This window comes from Electrona antarctica (genome assembly GCF_951216825.1).
Source record: "Electrona antarctica genome assembly, chromosome: 7".
Classification (NCBI taxonomy): Eukaryota; Metazoa; Chordata; class Actinopteri; order Myctophiformes; family Myctophidae; genus Electrona; species Electrona antarctica.
In genome coordinates, this window is record NC_136812.1 from 39,807,697 (window position 1) to 39,819,849 (window position 12,153).

Consider the following 12,153-nt stretch of genomic DNA (forward strand, 5'->3'; position numbering starts at 1 on the left):
AAAGTGTTTGCTTCATAATATTATATGCATCAGGACTATGTTTCCCTGGGCTGATCTGCACTGCCCGGAACTTTAAATAGAACATGTGTGATAAACCTGAAGGATGCCGTGTTACATTCATTACATTCTGTGCCCGGTATGTAAGACATCACACAAGTGCCTATGTAGACTACACATGTGGGTTTGTCTGCATGTGTAGATGTCTTTGCCATGTTATTTTGTAGTATGTCTCACACAGCAACAGTACTTACTCTTATGACAGTGTTCCTGGGCAAAAATAACTTATTTTCAATGTCAAAAGAATTGTTATTTTCTAGCTATACTATCATGACAAAATATAACTAGGGCTTTACACCTGCCACATTTACCCACTTAATTTCCCCAAAGGAACGGCAGGGATAATGAGGTTAATTGGAAATTAATCCAAACATACAGTACATACATAAACAGTACAGAGTATGTGCAGGTCAGAGATGTAGCCTACTGTATGAAATAGTATTTCTGGTGATTAATTGCCTTGTCATAAGATGAACGTAAAATGGTCAAAACATCCTGGCCAGTTTAAATAGTTCAAATAAATGAACTAAGTGTGTAAGTTCTCCCCATCTACAGTACATGTTTAGAGAATGTTGCATGATTTGTAAACAGGCTAGCAAGATAATTATTTTCCTTATTTGTGTGAGTAGATGACCTACACACTACAGTATGCTGATGTACTCAGATGACTCCCCAGGCCTGCATGTTGATAAGCTTGATGTTGTACATCTTTGTTATTTTTTACCGTAGGTGATATATTGCACTATTTATTTCAGCAAGCGTGTTTGCAGCGCAAATGTATGTGCCCTTTGCGGTTTTCATCTGGCTTCACAATGTGTAAAGTATTTTCATTTCTTTAATGGAGCTGGGAAGAAGGGAGTGGGTAAGCAACACTTGAGAAGATTTACAACAGTAATCATTGTTATCATACCATCCAGAAAGAACTTGAGAACTTTAGAAAGCACTACTGTAAAGGTATCAATGTGATGACATTTTCAAAGTTCAACGTTCTTTATAGAGACACATAAAAAGGTACGCTGAAATTGTCTGGTAGTTTGTGAAAATCTTTAGACCTATCATAATTATCAGAGGTTTTTATCAGGTTCTCTGAATAGATATTATTAAATCCATGCTTGTTTTCTTATCATTTTGCCCACTTTCTGTTTTACTTTCACATTTGAAATGAATATCCAGGAATGGGTGGTGGGAGACAGAGGGAGGGAAGGGTGGATATAGTTCTATTGGCCCACTGGGACCTATTAACGGAAGTTTATCATTCATTTATCATCAGAGGAAAATAAGTCATTCTTAAGCTGCTACTTGTTTATACTTACTGTAACTGTAAGTTACGTTTCTCCGGTGTTGTAAGTTGTGATGACAAGATTTATTTTACTACTACTAAGACATTTTGGGGCGAACATAATTACGAAACCATACACTTTGAAACCATTTGAAAATAGTTTCCATTTCTCACATAAATTACCTTTACAAAGTAACATCATTTGTTAAAATTTGTTTCAAACATTTGTTTTATCTGGAACTGACCTCCTTTCAGGAATAATGCAGAACAGCAAAATCCTCCTGTCTCTTCAAAACTAGACAACTCAGCACAGACATGTTGGCTGAGAGACAACAGAGTGTAGACATTCTCACACGTGAATTTCTTCTGTGAATGCACTCCCAGTTCCAGTGAATATTTATCCAGCTCACTGAAAATAAGAAAGGAAGGAAACGTCTCAGCGTTACGGTGGATTCAAGGGAATATGCTGTGGAAAAATTATATTGTGCTATCCTCTATTGAAAGATTAACAATAGCATTGTGCTGTTCACTGCCATCTCACCAAGTGTTACTATTTTTTTAATTCATGTTTATTATCACGGGGTAGACTATTGAAGTGAACGTGACTCTTCTAGAGTGGAAAGTAACTTAGTACATTGATCCCGGCACTGTACTATACCTACCTACAGTATGTGCTTTTACACTGAATGAGTATCTTCTGTCGAATAATTTATAATAATAATAATATTTAAAATCTGTATAATATTATTATACAATTATTTGACGGCGTCAGTAACTAGTGACTTTGCAGATTTAGATTAAAACAAAACATACAACTGATACATTATGATGTAATACGAAAAAAGGTTATGGTAGCACATAAAAGTAATTAAAACCGTGAAATTACTAATTACTGAAATCCAATTATATAATTGTGAAATGGGCCATTCTGCATAATGAGAATGGCCCATTCTTTAAAGTTTGGTACTTTAAACCCCATGAATCTACCAGATCACAATGCGTCAAAATACAATGCATTGTGAGCTTGTAGATCAGCTATTTTCCACCAAGAGATTTGGTGTAGAGGGAAAAAGGAGGGCACCAAGTAAAGTATAGAACTCTGGGCCTGGGACACCCGGGTCCCATGCAGGTAAACTAGTATAGACTTTAAGTGGTTTTAAGAAGTGGGGGCTGGAGGGGGCTGTAATAATGTTTTGGTAGCCTATACTTAAGGGGTAAGTATATAGCGTTTAAGTTAAGTTTTTATGCAATTATTTAGGACTTACTTGTAACAAAGTATTTCTAAATTGTGGTATTGCTACTTTTACTTTAGTAAAAGTAAAAGTGGACTTTTTCCTGACTACATAGTATAACATCCTCAGTGTAAATGTAATTGTCTGCCTAGTTCAGAATCTCTGACCATTTCTAGGTCCATGTCTGCAGTCTGCACTCTCAGAGTTTTTCATGTGCACATGACAAAGTATTTATCATTGCACTGCATGCTGACCAAGTCCTGTTTAAACCAGTCAGTTTTGACCGAAAAGCCCCAGACACACCCAATCACATTGCTCCATAGCTTCAGTTCCCATCTCCTAATTATCCTCACAAAACATTGCATAGGCTACGTGTAAAAAAACAACATCATGGCAAAGAATAAAACAGTTTGGAGTTTGTGTATTGACTTATAGTTGGATAACTGACATATCTAATTAAGAAAAGTGCAATACTGTACATGAAGAAATATTAGGTGATTTCGTCCTAAAATTTACTTTTTGAACTGCACTTTCAGTGACGCCCATCACACCATGCACGCTGCACGGGCACACACGTCACACACACACACACACACACACACACACACACACACACACACACACACACACACACACACACACACACACACACACACACACACACACACACACACACACACACACACACACACACACACACACACACACACACACACACACACACTTTCTGAATTGCAAGGCTGTTATCTTGTCTCACACTGGTCACATAATAAAGATTCTAATAATCTCATACAGACCAATTCATTAAGGTGATCCTTCTTCTTTTGAACAGGTAAAGCCCGCAGACAGTCCTCATCACCACCTCACAGGGTCTTCAACTCTGTAGCACTTCCTTATTAGTGAGAAAAAACAAAGCACATTTCCAAAAATAAATTCCCTGAAGTAGTAGGCTACATGGAATGTCATCATTAAGCAATATTATAGTTACACCAGATCTCTCATAACCTAACCATTACCAATGAATGGTTATACTGCCTTCTGACTGCTAGGATTCAGATTGTTTTTCACCATAGAATATTCAGCGTCGCTCCATTCTGCGCACAGGTGTCCACAAATGACGTGCACTGATGTGCTAGAATCGGAAAATAGTCATGATCCATACGCAACAATCCGTTTGAAAGCTACAGGCTCTAAGCTGGGGAAAGCAGTCATGTGATCTACGTTTCACGTGGTGTCTCGGGAACCCCCAAAACCAATTGTGACCCATAGGTTAGCGAACAGCGCCCATCCAGCGCCATTGGGAAAAAGAGACGCCAAAGTTGTCATTGGCAGTCAAAGTATCCTACATTTACAGGTGAAAACCATAGTGTTATAATAACTACCCCCCCCCCCCCCCCATAAACACACCTTTTGTAACCCGGGCTCAAGGTAGGCTATTATGGGAAATGTAATACTGCCGAATAGTCTAGCAAAGTAACATACTGTAGAGCTCTTCATTATAATTTCTGATTCCATGGATAGAATTTTCAATTTAATATGATTTCAGTAGCTGACATTGTTGTCCAGAGCAACTTATTACCAAGTGCATATACTCTCGGGTCACTCATTCAATTAGGCCTATAGTCAAAGTTTATTATGACAATTAGAAGTAGAGTTTTGTAAACTTTGTTTACTATATAGAGGCGAAGTCCCATTGAGATACAAGATCTCTTTTAGGAGGGAACACTAGGGTAGCAGCAAAGAGTGGGTGGGCAAAAGTGGGTGAAATTCTTGTTTGTGCAGTCTCTCAGCAGTTAAAAGTAAAAGTAGGGAAAATAGGAGAATAACAATATAGAAGAAGAAACACAGATGAAGTGCATAAAATGCAGGTTTAAAATGGATGTCCTCTGTGTCATGTGGATTAAGTCACAAATAGTATATAAAAAGAACATCAAGTATGAAACACAGGTCGATAGAAAGGCAACAGTAACAAGACATTGCATTTTTTCAACGATCTGATGGAGGGTAGATAAACTGATGTTTTGTCTGATAATCTGGTATTGCTTGCCAGACTGTGGTCGCAGCAGCAGTGTGAACAGATTATGGCTGCGGTGATGAGCGTCCTTGACTGTGGAGTCTGTGGACTCCTGAAGTCATGGCTATACATCAGGTATTTCCTGGAGGGATGTGTGCAATGGTATCACTCTGAGCTAGTGTTATCACAAAATCCCTCTGATCATAATGATCAAGCGTGAGGGCTAGCACAAGACAAGAGAGATAAGACAGGAGGAAGGTAAGGAGAGAGTTATAAGGTTTTGTTTATGGCATGGCAGAAGGGATAATAATTCAGGGAAGGGAGGAAATGACATTATATTTTATCAAAGAGCAATTTAACACTCGATGAATGTAATCTCTACTGAAATGTATTATTATTTAAGTGATGTCAGAGTTTAATCCATAATATAAAAAGGAGAAAGATTAACAATACTATTGTTAATGATTGAGTACTTTATTCTCGAAATGAGTTCTGTCAAAGTGGTGGAATGAATAGTATCACGAGCCATGGTGAGACTGTCTACATGGTTATGGGGTTCGACAGATTTGAGAGAACACAGTGCATGAGAGTGGTATCATCAGAAAAGGACATTGGAAGAATTAGAAGCAAGGGGAATTCAAAAATATTCTGTAAGTATAATTTGTATGTTACCTCTTAACAAATAATGTATTTTTCTGTTGAGAGTAGATTAAGATAAGAAAAACAAGGTTGCACAAAACAACAATAAAAACAATGTCAAAATTGAATTTTATTATTGTTTTCAAAAATATATAAAAGCAACTTTTAAACTCTGCTGTACAAAGGTCTGCACAAATGATAAAAAAAACAATCTGACAAATGATAAAACTGAAAATATAAAATGATCTAATTAGAACAATATATAAACAAGGCATACTGTAAAATGAGGATCTCAAATCCTGTGCTCTTCACTGCTGTACCTAATGAAACCTATCCTTGCTGATATTTGTACGGCTTGAGCAGTGGTGTTTTCAGAGGGCATATGATAATCATTCCCTGCACGAGTCAGCACGACATGTGGCTTGGTCAATGGCTGAATGGTTAGCGGACAGTATACGCTTTTTCCCCTCAAACATTTCGGCACGGCATACTATGTATATAGCGTATACCGGTAGAACGCTGCGTGTTCATGTGAGTGACATGCTGCTTTTTTATTCATACAGACCAATGATATGTGTAAACAGGACAAATGCATTGCAAGCATCCAGCAATAGAAGACTATATGTATGTTGTATGATTCTACAAATACTGTAGTGTAGAATCACTTAATGCATGGACCTTACACTGGAAATAAAAAGCAAGGTATAAACCAGCACTTCAAGATTCTCACAATATTACTTTGCTGATGAATCACATGAACAAGCTTATTAATTAATCGTCAGTTTTACTGTTGATCCATTACGTGGATCAAAGAAAAACATTTATAAAAACTCCACTGATTGAAATTTGAAGTTGCAGTAGCTACATCAGTAATATTATGTATTACTGTATTTGATCCCACAGTGGGAAAAAATGATATTATCACTGAAGAACAATGCAGAACACACACTCTGCGTGCAGCATGGCTGGGTCTGAATGTGGTTGTACTAATGTCTCTCTTGGCTTGGCTGACCACTATTATATCCTAGACATAGTCAGTACTAGAGTTGGGGGTTGGCTGGAACTTGGGCCGGAGGTTGGGGAGGTTCACTAATGGCCTGGATTGAGAGCATCTCCGACAGCTCAGGAAAACACCTCCAGTCAACATGAGGACTGCACCGGCCCAGCTGGTAAACACTGCATTGCCAAACTCATATCTGCAGGAGAACGATGCCACGTGCGCACACACACGCACGCACACACACACAGGCATAGCACATAGATACAAACGAGATGTCAGCATTAAACACCAGCAATAGAGGTCAATCAATAAGAAACTTATTTGAATTTATGTGTATCTCTTATGTAGTATGTACATGTGTGAGATATCATTTTTGAAGGATTTGTACTTAACACATGTGTATGTTAATCTGTTATATACAGTAGGCTATACTACAGCATACATATGCAAGTGCAAGTGTGTGTATGTTTATGATGTTCTGTACCTATTCTTATGGTGTGCTCCATAGAAGGTCTGGACGATCTTTCTAACATACCAGGAAGTTATGGCCAAAGTCAAGACACCTAGAAGACAACGCAAAGTTATTTATTTTGATGAATAAATAAAAAAATGAATAAAAGCTTTACTCTTGTTGGTTGAGCGTGGTTGTTTTATTCAACAGAATCTGTAAAACTACTGCCAGTTACACAAAAAAAATTTGACCAGTTGACATCTTGACTGTGTTTAAGAAGATCATTGCAAACAGCCCCCTTTGATTCTGGCCAGCATTCCATTCCTCTTGTACCTAAGTAAAGCAAAAACACAGCCTAATCTTCTAAAACAAACAAGCAAACTAATTTCAACCATAATTTAATTCTAGCCTGACCATGAAATTATCAAAGGGCTTTTTTCATGATGTCTACTACAGTATGTTTATACTTCAATGAACCTATACCTGAAAGCATGAACATGATTCCCCCGGCCATGGCCACAGCATTTTTGGTCTTGTCATTCCCATCGAGGAAGCGAGTGCATTTCATCCCCACTGTGGACACCAGCACACCCACAGAGGCCAGGAAGATACTGAACAGCATCACAGCTCTGGTCGCCTGGACCTCAACTGCAGGTGAGGGAGAGAGGAGGGGGGGGGGGGGGGGGGGGGGGATGGGGCGGGTGGTATTTAATTTCGTTTTAGGACATGAGCTGCCAATACCTGCCATCGATCATCCACTCTCTCATCATTCTATTTGTCCTTTCTCTCTTCTTGCCGAGACTGATTATGAGGGCACAGTTACTATTTTCAGATGTTTTCAATGTTGCAGTTTCAATGTTCAAGAATGCAGTCTTGGCCAGGTAGACTATAGGCCGATAGATAGCCTATATCTGATCTACAGTTCTACACCTTGCAATATAAATACAACATTTGCCTTGAACTTGCCATGTTGAATAACTAGCATAAAGTGACACAAATGAATACAAATCGGCTAAACAAGTTTAAATACAGAGGTTCAGTGACAGTGATGCATGAGGACGTTACCACAATTTACCATTCATAGGAATTTCAATTAAAAGACAAATGATCAGACATTTACTTTTTTTCATAAGTGTATATTTGTACATCTTTAAATGTTCTGATGAATGGAAAATGGAGGACCCTGATGTAAACAAGTCTTATTGCTTTTCCTGGTTTTATCCCCAGTTGTAGGTCTACTGTAATGTAGTAGCCTACAGCAGTTTTTGTATTGACCTGTAGGCCTACTATATTGTTTGAACTGTACCCATTCTACAAACTGTGAATACAATTTTCAATCAATCAATCAATCAATCAATCAATCAATCAATCAATCAATCAATCACTCACTCACTCAGCCTATACTTACTTGGCAGGTCAAAGAGTGATTCGTGTAATTCGCAGCTCGTCTCTTTGTTGTTAAAACCTGAGCAGGTCATCCATAAGCCCTGGTAGGTCTGTCTCACAGAGGTATTGCTCTCTAACCTTTTCCATGTCACCATGCAAGTAGCGGCAATAGTTGCGCCCAGACCTCCCAGTGACAGCACGAAGCCCAGAAGTTGCAGTGCTGAGCTTGCCATGGTATCCAAGCAAGGTAGATGAAAACGTAAATAAATGAATTAGGCTAAAATGAAAAAATCATGTAGAAGGAAAAAGGAGCGACCCCACTTAACCAGTTACCAGCATATATCGTCGCAGACTGACTGATGTGGGATAAAAAAATGTTGAACTTGAATCTCGCTTCTGGGCTGGCTAAACAGTGTTACCGTTATCTTCCAGCTGTTGCGTTGCGCTCTCACTTTTAAGTCCAAGACAAGGCGAAGGGGAGGTTCCGACGTCACACACATCTCCAGGATTTGATGACACATATATTGTTGTATAGTAGCTAGTCTATTATGGCTAAATAAATGTCTCTGTCAAATTCTGCAGAAGCACAGAGTTATGATCATGTGCAGAAGCCATGTCAGGTGATTTCCCTGTTTTTAAGTGCGCGCAATATTCACAATTAAATTCACCATTCATTATTGAAATGTATTTTAGAATTTATAGAAGGTCTATAGACTATAGCCTACATTTGGATAAAGAAGATGGATACTATGTCTGTCATAATTTTAATAATAATAATAATTAATATTATTAGAATTATAATAATAGCCTTATAGCCTATATATAGCTATACAGCATAGGCCTACACGTTCAAATGAGGATCTAGAATACAAGGCAACAAGGGGGAAAATAAAACAAAACAGGAAGTCTTTCATCTAAACAAGGGAAGAGCCATCTTAAATTATCATTCCATTGCCCAAAAATACACCATCACAATTTTGTTTATGTGATTATATTAATCCAATAAGAAAAATAAGAAGTCAGAGGAGAGCTGCTCAAAATGTCACATCACTGTTAAAAGTCCTTTCATGGGAGTTATTTGGTGTGCTGATCTTTCTGCTCTAATCGACAGTAAAATGTTTTATTTGAATCCACACACATCAAATCATACCATATTTGGTCCTGGGTTTTGTAAACACTGGGGATTTGCCTGTTGGTATCATCCCCCACCCTTTCCTGAAATAAGCCTCAATTCAAAACACTTACTGGAAATTTGTCCTATAGCCTACTTGGCACTTCACTGCAACAATTTTGTATTGTTCTTTACTGTACAGTAGAAGACTACGGTTTTGGCTTAAATCATATGTCAAATGAACATAAGTGCAGTTGAGGTGATCTTTAGCAATGGTCATGGGCAGCTCTGCATCATGGACACTCAAAGGACCAGTTGTTTAGAATTTATAAAAAATCTCAAAAATAGCAAAAGAAATAAAAGAATAAAAAAAAGCAGACATACACCAATCGCACCACAGCCTATTTTGAGCTTGTATAGATTGGTTATTTTTGCTAGGGATTAACCCATTAAAACCAGAAAAGCTGTGTCATTTTATATTTTAGCTATACGATTTTCAGAAAACTCTAACAGTGGTTCTCAAAAATAGCAGCTACAAATCTCCACTGATATATAAGCACTTCGTGCAAGCATTTTGAAGAATCTTGAAAGTGTTGAATTATTTTGCACAATACTGTATGTTGAACTACTGATTTAGAAGGAATTTGTAGAATCGGTCTCAGGTCTTAATTTGATCTTCCCGATAGCCTACGATCCTTACACCCTTACTGTAATTTAAAAAGCATGATGAACATGACATCATGCCTGAATACCAGTGGGTCACACATAAGGCTGGAGAGCTAAATTCTCCTCCTATTCTGGTTAGAAGCTGCTGAAAACAGCTCTCGGTTCTTCTATTAGATTGTGAAAAGTCAGCATAAATTGTACAAGAAATACAATACAACTGGGGTTATTCAACTCAAACAAAACCTTACACAAACTTTGAGAATGATTGTAATTAGGTATTAATTACATCATTGACATTTATAAATGTTAATGTTGTCATGTGCCAGAATTGAGGTGGGGGTTGTTATTTTAACTCACAGTATATTTCACAGTATTCCATACCATTTTGAGATATATAGGCCTGATGGAAATACTGGCCGAAGAGAGAAGAGGTCAAATCAGTATGGGCCACTCTCTCATATAAATGTGTGCAACAAATTCCATGGCAATCCATTCAGTATTATGATTCTCTTTTTTATGATATTGGAAAGTGGAGACAGACAGGAAACGAGGGGAGAGAGACGGAGAATGACATACAGAAGTTTGTCAGGAACCTATAGGTGGCAGGACCGCTAGGCCGGCTCGGGCCTATAATTATTTTTTAAATTAATTTGAGTAGCCAATTATTTTTACCCCCTTTTTCTCCCCAATTTAGTCTTTATGCCAATTAATTCCTAAGTCCCCACACACACACCACTGTGTTGTCACTGCTGTTGTATCCGTACTGCCTTCATGGTACTCCTCCCGCCCAACACTCCCTGCTGACAGGTGCCGTCCCAGTTCTTTAGGAGTAAGTGCAGGTGCAGTGACCATTATCACCCTCCCCGCCGGTTTGTCTTTATTTGATAGGACAGTAGACTGATAGGATATGGGGAGAGAGAGATGGGGAGTATAACATGCAGCAAAGGTTGTTTGGATCGGGATTTGAACCTGTGACACACTGTCGGCATGGATTAGCAGCCTAGGTGGCCGGACGTCTATACGCCAGCCGCCAGAGTGTAAAACGTATTATCGGAATGGCCACAATCTCATTAGCCCAATATAGGCTATGATGACATCAAGTCCTGGTCAGCAGACACACCCATCCATTCTTTAACAACACCCTGTGTTGTCATTACCATCTGTCTGAGATGAAGAGGAACAAGAAAGAACAGCAACTCTTTAACACATACTATAGCAGAGATAGTAATTTATAGTATTATACTGTATAATATACATTATTATATTAAAGCAGCAGTAATAAGCATAAGTTAACTTACAAGCAGGACATCGTTATGGTTTACATAAGAGTTGGTAAAAATGACATTTTGCTAATTGAATGTAGGTTTGTCCTATCAATTGAGTACCACAGACGAAAAACAGTCTAAGTCCAAATTTCATTCTGACCCCTCCACGAAAAGGCCTCGTTGTCCTGAACCCTTATCTATCATTTATACATTATGGATCAATAGTGTGGACTTAGACTGTTTTTCGTCTGTGGCATTCAATTGATTTTCTTTGCCCCAATTACACTTGCAATGAATGGTCATTTATAACACCCTGCACATGCATTTTACTTATCGCGCGCGCACACACACACACACACACACACACACACACACACACACACACACACACACACACACACACACACACACACACACACACACACACACACACACACACACGCACACACACACACACACGTTAGACCTGAGGGAACAGCATCTTGTCATTGATGGAAAGTGTCAAGCCTTATCACACACAAGAACATTCTCTGCATACTGTAGCACACCAGAGACTCTGGAGCATTGCCCAGTTCTATGAGACACTCTAGAGTGTACAAACAGAACCAAATGGACCTGTGAAGGTCCATTTCATATACGCTCTCAGTACGATACACTCAGGATTATTGTAAAACTTGTGTGTCTGTTGTCACATTGTTGATCATGACCAGTTATTTTCAACAGAATTGGGAAACAGAAAGCAAGCTGTCACCACAAAATCCCAGGAGAATTACAATTAGCGCTTACTCATGGAGAGAATCCTGAGTAGGTTTCAGTATTATTACCTCCGGATATGCGTTGTTGTGTGGTGGTCCACAGCCAAGTTTGTTTTAGTATGTTATTTTGACTCATGCTTGATGTTGCCTTGCCACTCTGCTTGGCTGCTGTTGGTTGATAGGCTTTAGCATTATTGTAGGCCTAAACCTCTGTACTATTAGTTGCACATGTTAATAAAGTATTCAATCAAGTGTGTGTGTGTGTGTGTGTGTGTGTGTGTGTGTGTGTGTGTGTGTG

General features: G+C 38.6%; 1 protein-coding gene across 1 annotated transcript; it reads right to left on the reverse strand.

Annotated features, from left to right (window-relative positions):
• Positions 1–5,331: 5,331 nt before the first annotated feature.
• LOC306926246 (claudin-1-like) lies at positions 5,332–8,466 on the reverse strand. Its single transcript, XM_079505513.1, has 4 exons — positions 8,081–8,466; positions 7,156–7,320; positions 6,706–6,784; positions 5,332–6,417 (listed from the first exon to the last, which is right to left on the reverse strand). The coding sequence occupies exons 1-4, from the start codon at positions 8,289–8,291 to the stop codon at positions 6,246–6,248; spliced, it is 627 nt and encodes a 208-aa protein (XP_079361639.1). The 5' UTR covers positions 8,292–8,466; the 3' UTR covers positions 5,332–6,245.
• Positions 8,467–12,153: the final 3,687 nt, after the last annotated feature.

Coding starts and splice junctions, on each gene's coding strand:
- LOC306926246 (XM_079505513.1), bottom strand. CDS start 8,291: ATGGCAAGCTCAGCACTGCAACTTCTGGGCTTCGTGCTGTCACTGGGA. Junction 6,785..7,155: donor AATCATGTTCATGCTTTCAG/GTATAGGTTCAT, acceptor GTTGTCTTCTAG/GTGTCTTGACTTTGGCCATA. Junction 6,418..6,705: donor GGAGCACACCATAAGAATAG/GTACAGAACATC, acceptor GTTCTCCTGCAG/ATATGAGTTTGGCAATGCAG.